The 25356-nt window shown below is 35.8% G+C and overlaps 1 protein-coding gene across 14 annotated transcripts in view; it reads right to left on the reverse strand.

Moving 5' to 3' along the window:
- TMCC1 (transmembrane and coiled-coil domain family 1) overlaps positions 1–25356 on the reverse strand; it is a 180000-nt gene that overhangs the window by 94616 nt on the left and 60028 nt on the right. The window contains exon 1 of one of the 14 annotated variants that reach the window (XM_081073149.1): positions 9994–10686. The exons of the other annotated variants lie outside the window; for them this stretch is intronic. Within the exon in view, the coding sequence (XP_080929275.1) occupies positions 9994–10032 (39 nt within the window). The 5' untranslated portion in view covers positions 10033–10686. Of the gene's footprint in view, positions 1–9993; positions 10687–25356 lie in introns of those variants that run through there. 14 annotated transcript variants of the gene reach the window in all.

Consider the following 25356-nt stretch of genomic DNA (forward strand, 5'->3'; position numbering starts at 1 on the left):
ACAGTACCAAAGCAACAACAATACCAAAGGTCTATATTTTCAAGCCTTCAAAGCTGTAGAGTTAGAGTGGTACTCATAGAGATAACAGTCTCTCTCACTGCTTACTTCTTGTAAGGGGAACTACTTTTACTGGAGTAGAAGGAATTGGAAAAAAGGGAGAGGGGCATCTCTTGGGCATGTGTGCCATTATCTTTTCCATGACTTTTCAGGTGGTTGCTGAGTACCATTTGTTTGTCATATGAGTTGCGGTAAGTTATTTCCTTTTTGTTGTTTTATTTGAGGGTAGACACAGGAAATATTTGGAAGCTAGTGGTAGAAACAGCTTCCATTTATCAGCTAAAGCACTATTCCTAACAACTTAAATGGTAGCAGACAAAAAGTTGTTTAAACACGCAGCTAATTTAGAAACCAGAATGGGGAATTCCATTGAGACTGTCCCTTAAGATAAGCTATTTTATAGCAGCCTTTTGCCCTTTCCCTTAACTTGAAAAATAGGCAAGGTGGCTCTCAAAGCCACTATATATATCAAAACTTTACCAAGTCAAACACAAACGCGTTTTTGATATCCTAACAGCTCAGTTTCATTGGTCAAACCTGGAGACAGTACTGTGTCACTACTCTCTTCGGGTAAATGAAGTATGAGTCCTTTTTCTCAGTTTAGCAAGGTTCTGAAAGATGTTAGATCCCTAAGAGTCTCCATATTCCCTAAATATCTATATGTATTTTCTCACTGAATAACAGAAAAAGGAAATTTCATTAAGATGTTTCTAAGTAATGATGTTTATTTATGTAGGAGTCTAAATGACAAAATCAATAGAGGAACAATTTCCTACATCTCAAAAAGTCTACAAAAAACACAGTCAGAATACAGAAAACTCTCCAATAGTTACTACAGCTCTCGCATATATTTTGTGATGATTTTTTCACATAATATAGTACCATTAAAGGTGGTAGGCTATCACCCCTTGACACAGAGCTTTATTTATTGGGGTAGGAGCTCTACTTTCCAACATGCATCCAAACAGGAAAAAAAGGACTGAAAATCACTTTAGTGGCCTTGACAATTTAAAAGTACTTGATAGTTGTAAAATGTGGTCTGGGATATTACCTTATATTTAAGAGTTTTAAATACCATTCCAAATGTATTCACATTCATTGTTTACTTGTTTCTATGAGATAAGTAAGGTAAATATCATTATGCCATTTTAAGATTCAGGAACTGAAGCACAGAGAGAATATTTGTCTAAAATCACACGAACTAGAAAAACTCTGGGTTTCTACTTCTGGGCTTTTCTTATTACATCAAAAAGATGATTTTAGAAATGTGGATACCTATAATTCAAGAACCAGAATGAGGCTGCCGATTTATTGTCATTTCTGATTTTCAGACTTGTCTGATAACTGGCAGAGAAGATAATGTTAGCAGAGATTAAACAAATATTTATTTGTTGTCTATTAAGTGGCAAGTTTTATCGGACAAGAGATTACTCTGCAGCAGAAGGGAGGCTGGATTAGAATACAAGCAGACTGAGGTGGGGATGGTAGCAGTAGTATGGGAACAGATGGAAGAAAGTAGAAAAGGAGACTAGCCATTTTTTAAATTATTCTTTATACTCAAATTCATTCATGAAACAAATATTTATTTAGCACTTATCAGGTACCGGGCACTATTCTATGTTCCTGGATATAGAAGTTAACAAAACAGATAAACACTCTTATCATAAGGTTTACACAGGGTGGATGGGGGGGACAAAAAGTAAGAAAAATATACAGTGTATTAGATGGTGATAAATATACTGGAGGGTACAAAGAAAAGAAATGAGAATGGAAATAAGGAATGCTGGGGGAAAGTGTGTGTGTGTGTGTGTAGTGAGTGGTTTTGCTATTTTAAAGAAAACAGTCAGTCAAAGCCTTGCTGAAAAGGTGACCTCTGAGCTGAGACCTCAAGGATATATGAGAGCATTCCATGCAGATACTTGGAGAAAAAGCCTTATGGGCAGAAGGAAGAACAAGTGCAAAAGACCTGAAGCAAAACTGTGGTGCACTTGAAACACAGCAAGAAAGGGGTACAGCTCAATTGGTAACAGTAAGAAATGAAGTAGGTACCTTTATACACAACCTATTAGGTTGGTGCAAAAGTAATTGCGGTTTTAAAGGTTAAAAAAATTTAAAAACCGCAATTACTTTTGCACCAACCTAATACTTTCTACATTTACTATGTTCCAACTTCTCTCCAAGTGAGAATATACATAGAATTTATACTGTATGCTCTAAAAATCCTGAAGTCCCAATAGTTGGGTGTTATCTGAATACAGTGATTGACAACATCATTTCATAAGATACAAAACTCAAGTAATCATTCACCACTAGATACGGAATAGACTACACTGGGTCAAATTTCTGATTGTGTCCAAAGAGAATTTGTAACTAAGACCAACCTTTGTGGCTAGTTTCCTAAGTCTCAGCATATATGACTCCAAAAAGAAAATGAGCAGTTACACTCAGGTGTTGTTTGAATCATTTCATTGTCTATCTTCTAATAATTAGAAGACAGATAAAAAAATGTTAGACGAGTATGTTAAGACTTGCAGTCAAAATTTCATGTACTAAACAGTAATATTAAAACAATCCACATATATTATCTAGAAGAATGTTTCCTAGATTTACCCCTCTATTCACTCCACAGAAGCTAAGAAATTTAATTTGGCAACCCAATTACCCTGTTAAATTTTCCCCCAGAAAGCTAACTCTTACATTAGATTTTTGAAAGGATGTTCATGTTAGAATTCCCTAAAAATAACAGATATTGAATGTGACATGCCTCTCTCTCCCTCTCAACAAAATCCTATCTGGTGATCCTGCCCCCTTCCTGGAATACTTTCCTCCTGTCCTCCATCTACCTCAATGATTTGCAAAGGAAAGGCTTCCTCCAGGAGTATGTATCAGACTGGTGAGGGATTTTTCAAATCACCTCCCAAAATTCCACCTTGAGCTTAAGTCACATTCTTGAGGTATGTTGGGGCATCAGGGGAAGGGAAAGTTGAGAACCACTGATCCAAATCCTTCAGGTCCGGCTGAAATCCCGCTTCCTCTACATGGCTTTTCAAGTCTATCTCAGGTTCAAAAGAAGAGTTAATTCCCTGTTTGAAATGTATATTACTTATTATGAATTTCATAAAACTGAAAAGTTTTAGTTTTTCACATGTCTTATCTCCCCAGTTATGATGAACTTTTCCTCTAGTGTTTTTTTTTTTTTGTCTAAGAAAATGGACTTGAGTTCCAATACACCATCACGTGAAGAAAAATTTGTTGTGTATAAGTTTCCATTGAGAGGAATGTCTGTTTTCACAAAGAAATTTCAAATTTTCTCCTGAAAAGGAAGAGGTAAGAGAAAGGTTTATCTTCTCAGTGCCTGGACTCTAACACGTAAGTGTATGACTTAACTCACTAAGTTTACTTGCTATTCTCAAATTTGAAATATCCAGAGCTGGCTAGGAACCAAACTCTACGTCTGTCCATTAGAACATATTTATTTATTTATGCTCAGAACACTGCTTAAAATGAGATCCCTCCGGGTATAAAATGGGAAGTTTTCTCTGGTGTTTGTTATCTAAAGTAATTTTTCTCAGTACTATAACCTGGACCCAAACAGATCATTGCATAATTTTACAATGCAGATGCAGAGAAAGCTTCAGAGAGGTCAAATTACTTATCCAAAGTCACACAGCCAGCCATGGTTTACTTACCTTCAGTAACAAAACACCTTAGAGATAAATTTTATTAAATGAAAAGGAAATCTATGAAATAAATGTTTATTGTATGTACTACCTCTGGATTTTAGATACCGCTGGCTTTAAGCTAAATTCTTCTCAAACATTAAATTTCCAATAAAGACAGACAAAATTATCTGCTTCTCACAAAGTATTTGATGGAACAGATTGAGATTTAATGGAGATGTCCTGTGCTACCATAGGCAAGTTCCATTTGCATTGTTTTCTTCTTACGCAACATGTTTTGCAGAATTCTGTCACAGGTCCAAGTATATAGCAGAGGTTAAGTCCTAATTAAACCTAGGGTGTCTAAAGGAGCAAATTATTTTCATTTCCTCATGTAGGCCAAAATGATTAAAAGTAAATCATAATATTTCATATGAAGTATTACATGCAACTTACATGTACAGATAGATATAACAAGTGAAATGTGTTCCTGCCTTTATACACCATTCCCAAAATGTGCTATCAAAGTAGTAGTATTAACTTGCTTCAAAGAAGTCCATTTTAAATAATTTTTAAAGAGTTGGTAATTCTACACTACAAACTCACATGTTACACAAAAAGGTTATCTTCAATCTGTAAATAACAAGGATGTTTGGGATTAAAATACCAAGCTCAGAAGAATATCATCTTTCAATCATCAACCTGTAAGTCAACTATTGGCAGTAGTTTTCACCGAAGAATAATGAGCCTGAAATTTACTTCTACACTGCGAACTTTAACATATTTGACTAGGGCTATTATTTAAGAAAGTGTACATACATGGTAAATAGTTTTCGAAAGCAAGTCTCCCTCCCACCCCCAAACCAAGTCTCCCATATCCTCTTCCCAGAGGCAATCACTTTTACCTACGCAAAGATAGCCTATGTATATAAAAAAGGGGTGTGGGGGGGTGGGGGAACGTGTGTGTTTCAAAGTACAGTTTCAAAATACAATCACTTTTTTTCCAAAAATACTTATAGAATGACAGAATAATGAAAATACCATCACCTCAAATTCTTAAATTAATATAGTGCTTTATAGTGTTCAAGGCACTTTCAAATATGTTAAGTTCATTAATCTTCAAAACTAACAGCCCTTGGTAAACATATTTCAACTTCAAAGAATCATCTAATTGAATCATTTAATAAAGTCATCTCTCTCAAGAAAATGATGCTCAAATCAAAACAAATGATAGTTGTGTACTTAAAAAACCAAAAGGCAACCACACTTCCAAGGAGATATAAATATCTTCTCTCAGTAGAACATTCCGCTCTCTCAGATCTAGTCAAGCATCCATATCACAAAAATATTTCAGTGATAAGACATATTTCTAAATTAGTTTCTCTATTTTAACCTATTATTGCCAATAAATTTGAGTAGGAATGCCATTCTCTAGTCCTTCCTTACCTATTCCCACCACACCTACAATGTACGGAAATTGATCTTACTCAGGGTCTCATTTCATATAACAGCAGAGCATCGTCAGTCTCCCTATTTTACTTATGTGACACATCACAATGATCCTATAATGCTGATGACACCACTACATGATTCAAGCCTCCTAAAAGTGGGTTAATGATTGACTGGAAGATGTAACATTTAACTGCTAGCAAAATAGGAATATAAAACATTGCATTTCCAAATATGAAGCAAGTCAATGTCTGAGGTAACTTAGAGAAAATTAATGAAATAAAAACAGCATAAAAAAAGAGATGTATACATTTTTATTACTTAGAAGAATCCATCCAGTACTGACTCCCTTGCCTATGTATTTGAATTAATTACATAGAGTATCACTTCCCTGTACCCATATAATACTTATCATTAAGAGGGTTCAAAACACTTTTTAAAAATTGTGGTAAAATATACATAAAATTTACCATTGTAGCCATCAAAACACTTTAAAAAGACCCTATTTAATTTACTTAAGATGGAAATGAGAGATCCCTATTCCTTTTACAAATATGAATGTATTCACAAAAAGATCAAATCGGTCATGTATATTATCACAGGTCACAAATCCAAAAGAAATCAGGTAGAAATTCAAAGGAAACTACTTTTGAAAAAATAACAGTTTATATTAAGAATTCAAATTATGATGAACACTTCTCTAAATCTCAAGTTTCTTAAGCTGATACCAACCTGCTACCAAATAACAGGACACTATCAAATGTAGAAAGGGCAAGAATAATATTTGTGTGTGTGTGTGTGTGTGTGTGTGCACAGCATAGGACATCAAGAAGTTTATCAGTAAAAGAGAGTATTCTCCAAGACATGAGGTGTGCTGACCCAAGCGAGGGAAGCAGCCTCGCCTTACATTGTATAAAGGTTATGCAAGAATAATAGTTTTAGATAAAAATATTTTCAAGTGCTCTACAAGTCTGGATTAAATGATTTCAATAAATCAACAGCAGAACTGGGGGGAAAAAACAACTCCTATTTTTTATACATTAATCTCTACACAGGCCAACCCAGGACATATGGGCATGATTTTTATCTTCTATATTTTTTTCCACCATATGAAAAATTTTAATATAGCAAAACTGAGTAGGAAAGGAAATGCGGATGACTGAAAAAGAATCAAGTCATCATTGATTTGCTGTTAATTATCTTTGATATAGAAACTGGATTCTGTGTGGCTATCTTAGAAAGTAGGCCTCCCATGAAAATGTGAACCCCAAACTGGGAAACTATTCAGACGCTTACCTGGAAAATTAAAGTTCAAGCTATTACCTTAGAGCAACCTGTATAGCACTTACCTTTCGTTTCAGAAAGGTCAAAATATATGCTCACATTTTCTTACATATATGTAAACAAACAACGGAAAGATAAACAAGAAACTGGTTACCTATGGAGGGAAGGATATGAACTAACTGAAAACACATGGTTGGAAGCAAGATTTCAGTTCGGTAATTTTTAATTTTTGAACAATGGAAATGATTACCATTCAAAAGTAAAATAAAAGGGTGTAATATTTTAATGAAATAATCAATCTTAAAACCATTTTTCAAAGCCTCCTCAGTTTTTAATCATACCTTCTAAAAAACTCAACTTCCTGGAAAAGAAGGAAAAAACTGACTTCCTATTACCCATTTGAAAAATGTGTGTGGTGAGGGTAGAGCTAGAGTCAGTGAAGACAAGACTTTCTGAATGTCTAACTCATTGTATTCCATCCCTTAAAAATTATTATAGAAATTCAAGAATAAATTTTTCTCCTTAACAGAAAAAATTTAAAAGACAGTACAAAGTTTCATATAAATGCATGCAGTTGATCTTCAACTAAATGTAATATGGCTTTATTAAATCAGTCATCTTATTCCAACTGATGATTCTCTGGCCAAAGAAAACAACTTTAATTGTGGGAAACATTAAATTTTACTGATAAATTTAAACTCTATTAGATACTAATTTCAGCTCTCTGGTAAAGGGCTGTTCGAAGGAAGTTACCAAAGTTATTTACTATACTGTTTTCTATAAGCATGGATAAACATATGGAGCAATATCAGAGACCATGATAGTAGAATGACTGATACATCAAAGGTTTATACAGGCAGTTGGTGTGGGGAAACAAAATGGGTTCAGAGTTAGACCTAAGTTTGGACCTGACTCCACCTCCTGCTGATCTTGGGCAAAAGGCTTAACTCCTCTGAACCTGTTTCTTTAATGACAAAATGAAGCCAATACCACCTAACTTAAAGGATCATTAAGAGAATTAAATGAAATGTCCACATTGTCAGGTTTCAGACTATTTTGGCTGGCTCATGCAGAGCACTTAGTTAGGGCAGGGGAAAAAAGCTTTCCTTAGTTAATATTTCTGAAGTCACATGTGAGAAAATATAGGAAGTAAATAATCTAAAATGGCAAGGAAAAGAGAGAACTTTTCTGGGAGTCAGGTAACTAGGATCTTGTCAAAGAGAATAAGCATTTCTCTCTAAAAAATGAAAATTTTTACTTCATCTATTTCTTAATTTACTTCCTCCTTTTCACTTAGTTCAGATGTGAACATCCATTAGCCTAGAAGAATCATTTGAATGAATATTCTAGGGGAAAATATCCAGCGCAAGTAAACATGGCTGTATCAAATTCAGGATAAAAAGCATCTAAATTAGATACTAAGTCTAAAATCATTGGAAACAGCTTATAGTTTCAGAAATTTTCCAACAGAATTTAAAGATCAAAATAGGCAATTGTTTGAAATATGAGATCTTAAGCTCACTCTTGTGGAAGATTATGTCTTATTTGCAAAAATACTTGTTACTAAATACTTGAAACTGCCATTGTTCAACTGTTCTTGACCTACAAAATACCCATTTCACTTGAAGTGTTCAATGTGTGTCAGAAATACCATACATTAGGGTACGACAGGTCCTCTGTTCTCAGGTTAGCATGGATTTAGCTGAAAAGAACAGAATAGAGACACAGTGCATTCAATGCAATTAAAAAAAAACTTAGGGACATAACTATTCAGCTTCTCCATATTTAGAGCCACACCAACTGAAACAATTAAGAATATTATTTTTTAAATTCACTACTGAGACAGATACTAAATTAAGGGTATTTGATAGAAAACAAATTTCCTTAGATTAGGTCCTGACCATCTATTATAGTACCCAGAAACCACGTTAAAATGGAGGCGGGACTTTAGAAAAGAAATTAAAAGAGGTTACATCTTTGAGTGTTTTTATAATGTACCTTTTATTTCTTCATTTTATAGAGATGTGCTAAGTCCCCCAAAAGTGTCTTTTCTACAAATCAGTCATACATGTAGCATGTATGTAGTTTAAGTCATACATATAGCAAAGAGTAGTTTAAGCTAAAAAAATAATTGGGAGAGAAATACTGGTAGCAAAATACCTAGAATGCAGTTCTTTTCTATTTAGAAAATTACCACCTGGCTCTCAACTGTTTCAGATACTCGTGTAGAAATGTCACTGCCCTAACAATCCACACATCTTCTGCTTTTTAAATGTACTACATATTTGAAAATACTTGAACTAGAGGTTGTTGAAGTAGAAACAAAAATGATTTTTTATTGTTTAGGAGAAATTTGCGGGCTTCCTATCACCCTCCCTCCCAACCTGGAAAAGGAAGAAGGAAAGCAAGGGAGCTTCATTTGAATACACCTAAGAAGTTCCTGTTAAGCTTGGAGATCCAATATAAAAGATGAAATTTAACATGGAGATGGAGGCAAGAGCTTTGTTCATTTTTGCTTGAATACACATTTTCTACACTGAGGTCACCTATGAGGAACTAAATAAAGGCCTTCTGATAATAACACATTTTAGGATCTAACAAGTCTAACAATCAAGGAAACGAAAAATGCCTACTGATTTACTATTTGTTTAAGCTGCTGTCTGCAGGGAATGAACTGTGACACAATTTAACCACCAACTGCTATATTTTTAAAAGAGCTGTCAAAGAACAAACTGGTTTTTGAAATCAAGCTCAATTCTCAGCACACCTCTTTCTAAACTAGTTTCTGTACTTGTTAAAAAGAGAGCTCAAAGACCGGGTGGTCAAGAGAAAGCTGGCCACTGCCAGGACTGATTCATAAAATCAGCAGCCCCTATTCAAAGGGGGCTTTGCTCTTTTTAAAAAATTTATGTATGATTTTCTTAGACTAAAAGAACTTTACCACGAAAGCTATACTCAGGAAACCTGTTTATCAAACAGAACTCTGTAAAAATTTATTTGAGCCTCTGGTTACTGCTTTCTACACACTCCTTCATTAAGTATGCGAGTTTCTTAACACGATCGTTCATTTTAACATTTTCATATGCGGGTCTTGCTGACTGAATTATTTTATGGTAGTTTTCTCCACTTTAATACTAAATTTTGTATGAAAGCACTGATTTCACAGACCAACAAGGTTTTCTCATTTTGGTCAACAAGCTACTAGATTAACAGCTAATTAAATATGCACTTTTTACCCACTATTCTCTCTTTCATGCACACCCTCTGGAAATTGTGTCTGAGCAGCAAACTACAACTTTCTCCATATTCACAGATGACAGCTCTAGTTTTAAGGGAACCAAATCTGGGGTTGCCAGGGCAGTCAGCCTTAAACCTTTGTGTCTGTCAGAGAAAAGAACAAAAGGCAGCGCTTCCTCCCCCAACCCCTCCTTAGTGCTAGAGGAAGGCAGGCTTGACAGAACAGTGCTAGAGAAAAAGGAAGCCATGCCAAAGCGAGGGAGAGTTTCCCCTAAACACACACACAGGGCTACTCAAAGCTACCCACCTTGGATAGCTGCCTCCTCAGGCTAAAGCGCTGGACCATGGTCACCCTGAGTAATCTTCAGACAAAGCAATCCACGAAGGGGCAGGGTTTTTAAAAAACAGCCTCTTGGAAAAGTCGGTGGCAAAACATTTTGAAGACTGTCACAGAAGTCCAAAGAATTTCCCGGGGAGTCTTAGCCAACTTGGAACCACTTCATTGTTCTATCGGGAGCTACTGCAAAGCCTAAGCCGGAGCGGGCGGGTGGACCGCGGCTGGGAGGGGCCGAATGCGGGAGCGGCTTCGCCCAGTGCCAAGCGCTGCGAGCACTTCCTGTGAGTCAGCCGTCAGGGGTCCAGACAGAGGACCACCCCTTCCCTTCCCACCACACCAGGAGCCCAGGACGCCGCCGTGGTGCCACCTGAGACTCTGGGACGACAAACCTGATGTTCTGGTCTGTGTGGGAGGAGGAGTGGCGCGCCGGGGTCAGAAAGCCACTGCCTCCGGTAGAAAACTGGCACCCGCAACAATTCCTCCAGTGGAAGAGGGTCCCCTGCAAACTGTAACACCCCTTCTCAACCTCCACCTCCGGTAACCCACTGGGGGAGATAATGGGAATAAAGAGACGTGGCAAAAAGCCCCCGACTGTACCAGCTCCGCTCGGAGAAGGAAAAACTCCTCCCAACTGAGCTCGGCAGCTGTCCGGCTTTGTCTCCCGTAATTGGCCAAGCCTTTCCTCCTATTCACAGGGTGGGGTCCCGCCCTGGGAAGGAATGTCAGGTGCAGAGGCGAGCTCTGAGGGTGACTTCAACTTCGTTAGGAAGTTCGACAAATTAAAGCCGCCTCCTGGAGTGATCGCCCTCTCTCATTAGAACACTGTAATTTTTAAAAATCTACACACAAAACAAAAGGAACTTAGAGTAAATTAATGCAGGTAAAAGAGGTTATGAAAAATGGCAATATGAGGGCAATTCCAAAGATAAAAAATACTTTGCTATCATTTGCCAGTTTCTTCCTATCTATTTGATTCTGTTTCCAGACAACCAATATAAGAATAAAGCTTCATTTAATGAAACTTGCTACTCTACATGCTCCTCTCTGAATTGTCCATTACTTCTGAATGAGTTTAATAACTGACCAGGGCAGAACTTGTTGGCATTTATTAATCTTTCCCTGCTCCAGTGATTCTCAATTCCATGTAAGCATGGTTACACGTTTTATGCTGCATACAGCCTTTGGTGGGATGATCCTACTATGGTGCAGTCGCTGTGTTAAGCATTTCATATCTATTATCCCAGTGATTTCTCAAGTAACCCTGTGAAATCTGTATTAATATCCCAACTGTTCAGATAAGTAAAACAGGAATCTTCTCTCATAATATTATGAGTGAACCATGTAGTGTTACTAATTCTTTTTCACCAGGCAAGAAAAGTGAAAAGGGAATTTAAAAAGAAAAAATAGGTCTTTATGCAACGGTTATTCTCAACTATGCTAATATCACATATTACTGGTTTTCAATTATCACCAAATATGATGTACAATTTTTAACAATTCACTTAAAATGACACACACACACACACTTCACACTACCTTAGGGAAGAGTAGAAAAGATATTCCAAATTCAAACAAACAATAAAATGCCAAGGTAAAAAATTACTCTAACCGAAATGTATATATAAAAATTTTATTCCAAAAACCTTGAATGATAAAAGGTTGAACATTATTTAATTGAACTCTTTGTGAAATTCTTAAGCTAAAGAAACTTTTAGATCAACAACTATGACTGAAAGTGAAGACTCCTTCAATCTAGGTTCAGACTATGCAATGTAACCTAATATTTAAACTAACTGATTGAAACTTAATTCCAGGTGAAAAGTAGGTTGACTGAGAACCTGAGTTCTGTGCTTTCTTTGTTTTTTAAATGGTAAGAGTACCAATACCTCCAGTTTTCTCCTACACAGAATGAAACCAAGTACTCAGAAAACTTTTCCTGGGAATACAGGAAGAATTAATGACATGTCAGTGGAAATAATGAAATTCTTTACAGAAAGACATACTGTCTTTAAATATAAACATGAGGTATTTCTGATAAAGCAACTGGAATCCCAGATCATTGTTGCAAGATTATTTCTAATCCCACATCACCCCCCAGAAAAGGAAAGATGATAAAAGGAATTAGAAAAAAATGTCAAAAGTCTACAGACCAGGGTACACATTAAATATCAATCATAAATCCTCAAAGTTCCAGATATACATAAAAAAGACATGGATTAAAAGGACAGTGTCATCAAAAGGATGGAACTTAACTCATTTTTGTCTATTAAAATAAAAATAAAACTCTAATTGTTTAAATGATACGAAACTTGTTAAAAATCATTTGAGTGCATGATTGAAATTCATTCCTTGATAAAAAGCTGAAAAACTGAAATGATCCTCTTTACTCTGTTTTGAGGAATCTGACAGATTTTTAGATGAAAACAGGAGACCAAGTTCAAAGGTTACAAAAGAATAGCAGGAAAGATAGAAATGCATAACTAGAGAAAAATTAACAGCTCTATAATCATTTCTTTATTACTCTAGGACCCAAATAAACAATGTCATTTTCAGTAGTCTGTGACTGAAAATCCACATCTTATATTCTATGTGGAGGCAGACAAGAATTGTCCAGGGAATTCTCAATACTTTCTTGCACTCTTCATGAATCTGTTTTCTTGCACTCTTCGTGAATCTGTTAAAAGCTACGGACTCAGTCACTGGAGTGACATACATGAAATGAATAGACATACACAGTGTTTTTGAAACAATTTCAAACCATCCATGGATTCCCCTAAAGCTCATCCGTAGACCCCACGTTAAGAACTGTGCCCCTATTATAACTAAGAGCTGAACATCAATCACTAAGCGGTCTTGTCTTCTTTCCACCATAGGTTAACAGTTCTTAGTAAAACTGGGAATCAGAAAAAGAATCCTGTCTTTGACATGTTGAACCCAGTCAGTCCCCAACACATTTTCTTTACTTATATGTAAAATAATAATCTAATTTCAAAGCCACAAATGGTCTTTATGAAATGGTCTTTTAAGTTTTTCTTCATCACGTAGGAAAAAAAAGAAAATATTATTTTATTCTCCTTGTTTTACCTATCATATATAACCCCACACTAGAGGTAACAGTAATATTTTATCTTACTGTATGTTTTCCTGAACATGTATAAACATATACATGTTTGTTTGTTTTACAAAACTCGAACTAATCTGTTTTCTGGTTTGTTTTGTCACTAAAAAGATATACCACAAATACCTTAGATGAATACTTATGAAATTTAAATAATCATCCCAATTTAGATGGTTTCTATATTCAAAACTCCCTTTGCACCAGCTTCATTCTTAAAATTCTCTATAAACACATTTTTAAAATAAGTTGATATTAAAGTTTTATATTATTGAATATCATGTATCACAAACTACATTTTTACAGAGAGGAAAATAAAGTTCAAAGAGTTTTTCAAACTTGCTCCAAATCACAGAGTTGGTATTAAGAGTCAGGACTAGAACCCCAAATACCCAGATTTCACTACACTGCTTTTTCTATTACACCATGCTTCTTCCTATTTTTCATAATCTAAAATGCTCTAAAAAAGAACACTACTTAAGATACTCAGGTAGCAATTTTTTTTGTAAACTGAGTAATTATCCCATTTTGAAAACATGAACTTTTATACTTTAAGTTATGAGTGAGTTTCCTACAGCCTGGCACATCTGAAGTAGTAATATGTTTACAGTTCCTCCTTTATCTCTTTGATATCCAGTCTTATAAGTTATATTAAATAAATCTTATTGTTCAAACAACACTGTGTGTTTTAACCAGCTTTCTGGGATAACCCAGAAATAACTGCGCAGTGCCAGCTACCAATCCAAAAAACCGTAAGCCTTTAACCTTTAATAGGCTTTTATTATGCAATACCATGTCATTTCAGAAAGCCCCTTTTCATTCATGCTAAATAAGCATTTATGACACCAGACACTTGACATGGAATGATACATTTCCCTTATGTAAGGACATCACAATCTAATAAATAGAAAACTTAAAACAATTGTCATAAATGTGGCAAATGCTTTAATAGCAGTGATAATATAATGTGACAAGTGCTATAATAGCGGGGACAGCAGCGGCACAAAGGAGGGAGTGATAAACTTTCTGGGGTAGAAGAAAAGTCTTAAAATTGGAGTCTCTGAAGTTGAATAGGAATACTGCAAATGAACAAAAAAAAAGGGGAAAGGCATTCTATGCAGTGGAAAAAAACACGAATTAAAGACCCAGAGGTGTGAATCAAGTGGTAAGTAAAATTGTTTTCCCACGCTAACACATGTTATAAGGCAACATCTTACAAGCCTGGAGTGTTCAGAATATTATTTTGCTTGCAGAATGGGAATGTAGATTGTAACAAAATTCATTTATTCCTCCTTTCTAAATTTCACCTGTTTGTTAACTATTTTTCTTTAAACTGTCCAAATTGGAATAGCCCATCATTTATAAATAATAATGTGATAAGTTCTCTCTTTACAGAAGTTATGATTCTTTTTTCATTCTTGTCTACCTTCAAAACAAAGAGGGAGGAAATCTATTTTCAAGAAGTTTCATAAATAGTGCTGCCAGTTTCAGAATTCCCTGTAGCAATTCAGGCCCCTTAAATGATACGAGATTTCTCCCTTGCAGAAACAAATTTCTTTTGGGAATCCCACAACAGATACCACATTTTACCTACCTAAGATGAAGTAACTTGTTATTTACAAAACTCCAAGCCACTGAAAATATAAATACCCCTGAAAGTAGTATAATTTATTAAGTAGTAAGAAGATCACAGTTGTTGATGATCAAATAATTTGAATACTTGATCGTATTTAATTCCGTAATTAACTCATCGTGATGGTTGATTTAAACAGCAGCCAATTATGTCAAATAACATTTTTATTTTGGTAAACTGGACATGACTCTTTGAAATATGCTAAATTAAGGTTGCCTCCTTTCATACCAGCAATGTTTTAGGGTTTGCATCAATTTCCTCCAAAAAAACACATGCCATCCATCACCTGCAGTGAATACATACGAGGGAGAGAAGGGAAGAGAGATGGGGACAGAGTTTATTTCGTGCCTACTAAGTGCCTAACAACAAATGTAATATACAAAATATTTAAACACTATAAAATCAAGTCCTTAAAATAATTTACATGGTGTTTCATATGCTGGTCCCTACTTTCCCTCTCACACTACTTTCAACTTAACTCCAAATCTCAGCTTAGACTTCTGTTCCTTCAGGAAAACCTTCTCTATCAACCCTCACCAATTCCTGTCTCCACCGTACCAACTGACTCTTCCTTACTGTACTGTATTGTATTTTCCTTGTCTGCGTCCCCCTCATCAAAACATACGTTCCTTAAGGACGGAGACCTAATATGCCAATAGTGGTATTCTGGCACCTACTTACTAGGCCCTTAAACGTTATTGAATGAATGACTTAAAATATAAGGCAGTGGCTTGATGGCTCTATAAAACTTTAAGTTCCTAAGACATTCTGGATTTCCTTCTCTCTCCTTCAACCATCTCCCATCCCCCAAAACGCCTTGATCTTTCCACCTAATTAAATTCTACCTATTCTTCTATGCCATTTTGAAGGAATTAATTTTACTATTTGTCAGTTATTTATCTCCCATTTATAAATGACTCCTTATAACTTAACATTTTCCAATAAAATATTTCCTATAAAACCTTAGAAAATACAGTAAAATATAAATAAGAAAATTTGTTAATAACATCACCATATAAAAGTAACCACTATAAGTGTTTTGATAAATTTTCATCTGAGATTTTTATTTTTAATTATATAAGTAATTTATGAATGCTTAATTACTATAACCACCTGTTATCAATTTATCCTTCCTTTACCAAGGATTTATGTATTATTTACTTATAAAAGTCTGCAGTATTATCTGTAGGCTAGCTTGCTTTGTTTTCTAACCCAACTCATATACAAATTATTTAAAACTTTTGTTATGCTTTGAATGTTTGTGTCCTCCCAAAATTGGTATATTGAAATCCTCAAGCCCAATGTGATGGGATTAGTGCTCTTGGTAAAGAGAGCCCGCAGAACCCCCTATCTCTTTCCACATGAGGATACAAAGGAGAACTCTACAGCCAGCCCCAAAGGGAGCCCTCACCCCACCACGCTGGCATCCTGATCTCAGACTTCCAGCTCCCAGAGCTGTGAGAAATAAATTCTGTTCTTTATAAACTACCCAGGCTGTGGTATTTTGTTATAGAAGCCCAAATAAACTAAGATACCCTTTTTTAAAAATTTCAACAATTTGTTTAGAAAATTTTGTCAGTACATATGGATCTCCACTATTTAATTGTTGCACAGTATTCCATGGTATAGGTAGAACAGATTTTGCCATTTTCTTACTATTTAGATTATTTCTACATATTTGCTAGTACAAACAATACTTATCTGTACATGTCTACTTTGGGATGTATGATTTTTTTTCTTCAGGATACTAAGATATGATCCTACTGCGCTCTCAAGGTCTAGCCCAAATTCACTTATTTTAGAAGCCCGCTTCGTCCACTTCAGTTCACTGTCATTTCTGTTTCTGTTTAACTCATACTGATAGCTCTTATACTTCTGCATTAGCTAATTAGGTCCTGTACTGTTTTTCAGTTTTTTATGCATTAAGGTTGTCTTTGATCAAATTAAAAATGAGTACCTTGGAGGATTACATCTCATACTTTGTGTATTCCAATTGCCCAGTACCTTACACATAGTAGACATTTAATAAATATTTGAGGAATGCCCAAGAACCTTAAAAGAAAACATGGTCTCACCTGATAGGATTGATATGTAACTGTTCTATTACCTTATTTATTTATTCCCATATAAAATATTACGTAAACTCTAACATTGGGCTATCACAACTTTAGATTTAATTTTCTCTGTTTGTAGACGTGAACCTCACCAAAGAACAAAACTAAATGTCTCACTGAAGTTCAAAATATTACATCTAGGTTCCGGACCGGTGGCTCAGGCGGTTAGAGCTCCATGCTCCTAACTCCGAAGGCTGCCGGTTTGATTCCCACATGAGCCAGTGGGCTCTCAACCACAAGGTTGCCAGTTCAATTCCTCGATTCCTGCAAGGGATGGTGGGCAGCGCCCCCTGCAACTAAGATTGAACACAGCACCTTGAGCTGAGCTGCTGCTGAGCTCCCGGATGGCTCAGTTGGTTGTAATGCGTCCTCTCAACCACAGGGTTGCCAGTTCGACTCCCGCAAGGGATGGTGGGCTGCGTCCCCTGCAACTGGCAACGGCAACTGGACCTGGCGCTGAGCTGCGCCCTCCACAACTAAGACGGAAAGGACAACAACTTGACTTGGAAAAAGTCCTGGAAGTACACACTGTTCCCCAATAAAGTCCTGTTCCCTTTCCCCAATAAAATCTTTAAAAAATAAAAATAATAAAAATATTACATCTATGATTCCCTTTTACCTACATCTTATGAAAGGATACTAGGGAGAGTGACATCAGTAAAATGGCAGATTAGGAAGATACAGGCCATTCTTCTCCCACGTTGACAGAGTGAACAACAATAGACCAGAATACCACTGTGAAAACTCAGAACAGTTGAGAAGCTACAGTACCTGGGACACTGTAAACTCAAGACCGCATTCCAGTGAAAGGAGCAGGAAACTGTGTGACTTTGGTGCACCCACTCATGCTGCAGCAGAGGGGGAGGCCAGCGTGGACAGGGAAGTAAACACAAAGAAAGTACAGACTATATGAGGTCGCACAATTAAGTTCGCGAACTCGACCACTCGACCTACAAAAAGTGCTACATACCTCATTGCTGAATATCAGTATGGTCACCTGTGAAGTACTCCCCTTGGGCAGCTATGCACCAACACCAGCGCCTAGACCACCCTTCAAAGCAATTTTGGAACTCTTTCTGGAATGGCCATCAGAGCTGTCGTCGTATTACCCTTGATGTCCTGAATATCATCAAAATGTCTTCCTTTCAATATTTCCTTTATCTTTGGGTAAAGAAAGAAGTCACTGGGTCCAGATAAGGAGGGGAGGGAGGGTGTTCCAATACAGTTACTTGTTTACTGGCTAAAAACTCCCTCACAGACAGTGCGGTGAGAGCTGGTGCATTGCCGTGAGGCAAGAGCCATGAATCGTTGGCGAAAAATTCAGGTCTAACTTTTAGACGCAGCCTTTTCAGCACTTCCAAATAGTAAAACTTGGTTAACTGTCCAGTTGGAACAAATTCATAATGAATAATCCCTCTGATATAAAAAAAAAAAAGGTGAGCAACAGCATTGCAACAAGTTCGCAAACTGAATTGTCCGACCTCATACAGTAAAGGAAGTAAAAAGTATTTCAAAACATATTACTACCAAAATATCAAGAAAACACAAAGAAAAGCAGTGAGAGAAAAAAAAAGGAGGAACAAAAAAAGCTATAAGATATACAGAAATAATTTTTTAAAAACCTGAATACAGATGCATACAACAGCTTTATTCATAATTGCCAAAACCTGGAAGCAACCAAAATGTTGTTCAGTAAGTGAACAGCATTTGGATAATGGATAAATAAAATGTGGATATCCAAACAATAAAATATTATTCAGCGGTAAAATGAAATGAGCTATCATGCTATGAAGACACATGGAGAAACCATACATGCGCATTATTAAGTAAAATAAGCCAATCTGAAAAGGCTGAATACTGTACAATTCTAACTATGTGACATTCTGGAAAAGGCAAAACAATGAAGACAGTAAAAAGATCAGCGGTTGCCACAGATTGGGTGGAGGGGGGAGGGATGAATAAGCAGAGCATCGAGGATTCTTAGGGCAGTGAAACACTCTGAAGGATACTAGAATGGTAGACACATGTCATTATACATTTGTCTAAACCTATAGAATGTACAACACTAATGTAAATAATGGACTTTGGGTGATTATGATGTGTCATCGTAGGTTCATCAACTATAACAAATTCAGCACTCTGGTGGGGGATGATGGTAATGGGGGAGGCTACACATGTGTTGGGGCAGGTAGTATATGGGAATTCTCTGTACCTTCCTCTCAAATTTGCTGTAAACCTGAAATTGCTCTAAAAAAGAAATCTGTTTTTAAAAATATAAATGTATTTAATTCCTCAATCAAAAGACTTGCGTGGATTAAAAACAATGAATTATCCAAAAAGGAAATTAAGAAAATAATTCCACTTAAAATAGCATCAAAAACAATATTTAGGAATGAACCTAACCAAGCAGAAATACTTGTGCACTGAAAACTACAAACACTGCTGAAAGAAATTAAAGAACACACAAGTAAAAGGAAAGATATCCTGTATTCTAGAGATTCAACAAACTCCCTATCAAAATTCCAACAGCACTTTTTGCAAAAATAGAAATTCATCCTAAAATTCATATGGAATCTCAAGGGAATCCAAATAGACAAGACAATTTTGAAAAAGAACTAGTTGGAGGAATCACACTTCCTGATTTCAAAATATATTTTGAGTACATAGCTACAGTCATCAAAACAGTGTGGCAAAGAACACAATTTACTACACAAATCAGTATGGTAAAGGAGCAGAAAGGCAACCTCATGGAAGAAAATATTTGCAAATCATGTATCTGATAAGGGGTTAATGTCCAAAATATATACGGAGCTACTACAATTGAACAACAAAAACCAACCTGATTTTTAAAATGGGCAAAGGACTCAAAGAGACATTTCCCCAAAGATGATATATAAATGACCAACAAACAACAGGGAAGGATGCTCGACATCAGTAATCATGAGAGGAATGCAAATGAAAATCACAATGCGGTATCACCTCATACCCCATAGGATGGCTACTTTTAAAAACGCAGAAAACAAGTGTTGGCAAGGATATGGAGAAGTTGCAATCCTTGCATACTGTTGATGGGATTGCAAAATGGTACAAATGCTGTGGTAGTTTTTCTTAAAATAAAAATAGAAGTACCATATGATCCAGCAATTCCACTTTAGGTTTATTTCCAAAAGAATTGAAAGCAGGGTCTCAAAGAGGTATTTGCACACCCATATTCATAGCAGCACTATTCACAATAGGTGGAAGCAAACCCAATATCCCTCAATAGATGAATGGATAAAGAACATGTGGTACATAAACATACAAGGGAATATTATCCAGTCATAAAAAGGAAGGAAACCCTTGCTACAAAATGGACAAATCTTGAGGACATTATGCTAAGTGAAATAAGCCAGTCAGAAAAAAAGACAAATACTGTATGATTCCACTTATATGAGGTAGCTAGGGTAGTCAAACTCACGGAAACAGCAAGTAGAATGGTGGTTACCAGTGGCTGGAGGGAGGGGGAAAAGAGAAAGATTTTTCATGGGTACAGAATTTCAGATTTGCAGGATGAAAAAGTCTGGAGATCTGTTTCACAACAGTGAATATACTTAACATTAATAAATTTGTACATTTAAATATGGTTAAATGGTAAATTTTATGTTATGTGTATTTTACCACAATTTTTACAAAAATTAGACTAACCATATTTCTATTTCCAAGTATGCCCCCTGTTCTGGCTCTTTTGTTTCCTTAACTCACTCTTTCCTTTTCTTGCATTTAGGCATGGAGATCAACCAACAGATGCCTTTTTCCAGAAAGATGAAATATTCTCTAAATAATAGAGCATTCTCTCCAGATAGAAATGAAGAGTTTTGACAATGATACATCACTGCAGAGCTTTCAAGACCTCGAACCAAAAAAATATGGCTTGGTGCCAAGAATCCTTATAAATTAACAACTAGCTGCTCCTTTTTGATTTGTTCTTCATACTAACTCGTTACTCATAATAACACAGTGTTAAAAAATAATCCTTTACAATATAATCAACTTCTTTAATCCTTATCTAATTTTTATTTCTCATATTTGGCATTTTTAAAAGGACAATAATTACATTAAACATAACTACAACACTAAATGAAATAATTGTAAGTCTGGGGTTTTGTTCTCTCGAGTGGTACCCCATGCAATTGTTTACAATGCCCAGAGTATGTTGAACATGAACATTACCCCAGTCAGAGAGACAAAGGAACATCTCTTTCCTCACAGACTACAGAAATATCCCTGGCAGTGAAAAATGACATCAAATGATAACACAGGTCAAAAGAAAAGAAGCCAAGACCACACATATGAATGGTTAGCAAACCCAGCAACAAGAGAGGGTTATTTAGGATTGTCATGTCTTCCTATTGAGAGAACCATTTAGCATTATGAAATGTCATTCTTTATCTTTAGTAATACTTCTTGCCTTATCGTGATATTAACATAGCTTTACATCTTTCTTTTGGTTAGTATTTTCATGGTATTATCTTTTCCAATCTTTTTACTTTCATCTTGCGTGCTGTGCTGGAAGCTGTTTCTTTTGCCCCAGGTTTTCTTTATTCCTTTATTCTTTTCTTGTTTCTTTTCTATTTTTAATATTCCATTTTATCTCTTGTATTAGTTTGTTATACATTTTTCTGTCATTCTTTTGGTGGTTACCCTGCAAATTATAATATACGTCGTTAACTTATTACAGTCTACCTCAGCCACATTCCAAACAAACCAAGACCTTAACAATTGAACTCCATTAACCCTCCCCACTTCCTCTTTCTATTGTTATATATTTCATTTCTACAATGTTTTAAACCTCAGGGACAGTCATATTATCATTTTAAAGCTCAACTATTAACTAACCTAAGGAAATACATATGAAAATTGTAGACAGAGTAAACAAAACTAATACTATTCCAGCTAAACTGGTATTTGCTGAAATCCTCCACAGATGTACATACCCTGGCAGCCAGGTGCTCAGTGTACTAGTGTCCAAATTCACAGGCAGCATGTATGTCACGGGCACTCCACGAAATTGACAGCCTACAGCCTCAGTAGTGTGTAGCTTCTAAAACATCACAGGAACCCTGATGCAGCTCTAGGACCTACTGGTTATACTAAATAGGGACATCAATTCTCCTCCTTACTTAGCAGGACACTGGCACTTTGTCTCATCCTTTCCTCCTACTGGAATGTTTCCAAGAATGCTATAGAACAAACTCTTACGTTGTGCAGGAGGGTCTGTCGACTATACTGTTAAGGCTCCTGGAGAATGTGCTTCATGAAAAGAAAGGAATAAACCAATAAAGAAGATGACATGAAATCAAGGAAACGGGATCTGTTATTTATTAACAGATGAAGGAGTCCCAAGACAAACGGTGTGCAATAGTCTTGCAGAGCAATCCATTCAGACCAGAGGAAAAGCCAGGGCTCCAGAAGACACACCACTAAGAAAAAAATGAAACCGAGACGAGTACATGATGTTTTTGAAAGTACTGAGAGAAGATTTACAGTTCTTTCAGAATTTGGAGATGACTCAATTGTAGTTATAAACAACAGTAAAAATTGAAGCAATTAACTCCAGAGACACAAAGGAAAAAAATGTATAAAAAAGGGAAATGTAATCACAATACACTATAAATCGTAACTTGTAAAGAATCTACATCAGCATACTGTAAACAGTCTATTGAAATTTAACTAAAATTTTAGTAAGGTGGACAGGAGAGATAAGACACCTAAATCATCATCTTCATTGTAAGAAACAAATAGATATTTAAAACATTAAAAATAGCATAAGGGATTTATTTAGAAAATATTTAGATAAACTCAAGAATAAAAAGTTAAAAGTTTAAAATGGTTGCTTGAGGGAAGTAGGAAATAAGACAGAGAATTCAGGTTATTAGAACCCTTTAAGCTTTTTAAACAAGTTTTAAACTATGTGATAAACATAAAAATTAAAGTAAATTTTCCTTGGGTTAGATATGCTGAAGAAAATACTTGTTTGTGAGAGCTCTGAGAACCTGAAAGATGGTAGGTGGTAAATAAGTCTATGAAAATTTCACAAAAAATTTTAAAATAGTAGAATCACAAGCAAGTAGAATGTTTTACGCTTCTAATTGTGTTGAAAAGAAAAGAGATGACTTTTAATTCTTGGTTTCAACAATTCTCTGAAGGACTAAGGATACAGACAAATATCTGAAATAATATTAATTTCTTAACTTCTTTCTTTCTGTAGCTTATTGTTGGCTTAAGTCACAATTCAGTCTTCCTTTGTCAGAATGCTTTTCAGAGCTTCCAGCTGTGATTTCAAAAATGGTACTAGGACAATACACAATTCTGTATTGAACTGTGAAGCCACTGACAGTGAATGATAAGAAATACAAATAGGAAGGGAAAAAAATCACAAGGGTACAAATCTTTAAGGAGCACGATAAAGACAGTATCTACAGAAAAACATACATTTAAAACATTCAAATTACACACACAAAAATGGCTTTTGATATTTTTCACACTGAACATGTGATATTATAATTTATAACATATACATATTTTGGTCTTCTATCCAGGTTCCTATAAAATAGTCCTAAGACTTGGGAATTTCCTAACGGGTAAGAGGAATGGGATCATCTTTTGTTATAATATTTGGTCTTTTGCCTTCAGTTCCTGCAACAGCTTCAGAGCATAAAGGTGAAATGGGTGTCTTATTCATAACAAGCCCCTTTCAACCACACCTGAATTTATAATAATGAGGTAACTTTTTGAAAACCCTAAGTAACCTAAGAATGGGAGATGGTTGCCAGAGGAACCAACCAGGTGATTAGAGGGTTGGAACTTTCAGTCCCATTCCCAGAAAAGGACAGAAAGACTAGAGATTGCGTTCAAATCACCCTAGGCCAATGATTCAATCATGCCTATGTAATGAAGCTTCCATAAAAAGCCCTGAACTACAGGGTTCTGCGAGCTTCCAAGTCGGTGAACATATGGAGGTCCTGGGAGAGAGCATGTTAAGCTTGCACCTCTTCCCCACAGACCTGCCCGTGTATCTCTTCCATCTGGCTGTTCCTGAGTTATATCCTTCTGTAATAAACCTGTAACCTAGTAAGTAAAATATTTTCTGGAGCTCTGTGAGCCACACTAGCAAATAAATCAAACCCGAGAAGTGGGTTGTGGGGGGACCTCTGATCTAAGGCCAGTTCGTTGGTCAGAAGCACAGGTGACAACCTGGACTTGGTGAAGTCCCGGTGGCTGAAGGGGGGAGGGGCACTCTTATGGGACTGAGCCCTTAACCGGTGGGATCTGACACTATCTTCAGATAGCATCAGAATTGCAGTACATTTTAGGACACTCAACTGGTATCCCAGAGAATTACTTGGTAGGGGAGCAAAAATACCTACACATTGGTAACCAAAAGTGAAGTGTTCTGTTGGAGAAGTAGAGACACACAGGAATGTTTTTTTCCTTATACAAACATCAGCCTTTTGCAAAGATTTTGTTTTGCCAGTTTCAATGGCAACTAGTTGTTATTTTGCTTCATTTTTAGATACATCCCACTAAAAGAGTAAAAACTAATTACTCAGTAAAGTTAGTCTAGGTGCACCAAAGTATGACTCATCTAAATGAGACAATTTATTTATTCAATTGATTTTATTTAGTAATACACTAGAGCTACAAATCCTCACCAGGATGAAAACAAGATGTAAAAGTCAAGCTAGTCTTGATTTCTGTAGTAATTCCCAAAAGATGATGACATAGAACGATGAGCAAAAAATAAAGGATACATATCACAAACTAGTATGTAGATAGACCCACGGCAGGTAATTTATACTGCAATTTAAATTCTCCTGAGCTACAATCGCATCATAAAGCCTTTATTCCTGTTCAAATAAAGTTAAATGTCTGACAACAGAAATAGCCTGAATTCCATCTTTATGCAGAGAAACTTAAGAAAGTTCACCTCATACCCTAAGGCTGTCTAGACAAACATTCCGAACACTAACAAATATTTATCTGCTTAAACTTCATTTGATTCTTTGGTATAACTCATCACAAATTATATAAAGACAATATATGACACCCAAGGAATATGGAAAATGGAAGAAAGCTTATCAAACAAATGTTTCAAGTCATAAACAATCACTCTTAACAATGACAAAATTGGGTAGATTGTTTTCTTCAGTTATTTTGCATCCTTGTAGCAGACAACAGTTCCAAAGAATAAAAAACCTGGACACTGTTCTTTTGCACAGAAAAATGTATAGTTGTGCCCTGAACAATCTATAATCATCAAAAACAGTTTAATGTTGTTGGAAAGCCTCTCGTGAGTTTAAGCCAGAAAACAATGTTTAAGATATTCTAGTCCTACACTTTAAGGTGGTTATTTAAATGGTTATTTGCATACATATTTAACCTGAGACTTTTATTAATAAACCACGAGAATGCTCCCTACGATTATGTTCTAA

This window comes from Rhinolophus hipposideros (genome assembly GCF_964194185.1).
Source record: "Rhinolophus hipposideros genome assembly, chromosome: 14".
NCBI classification, from domain to species: Eukaryota; Metazoa; Chordata; class Mammalia; order Chiroptera; family Rhinolophidae; genus Rhinolophus; species Rhinolophus hipposideros.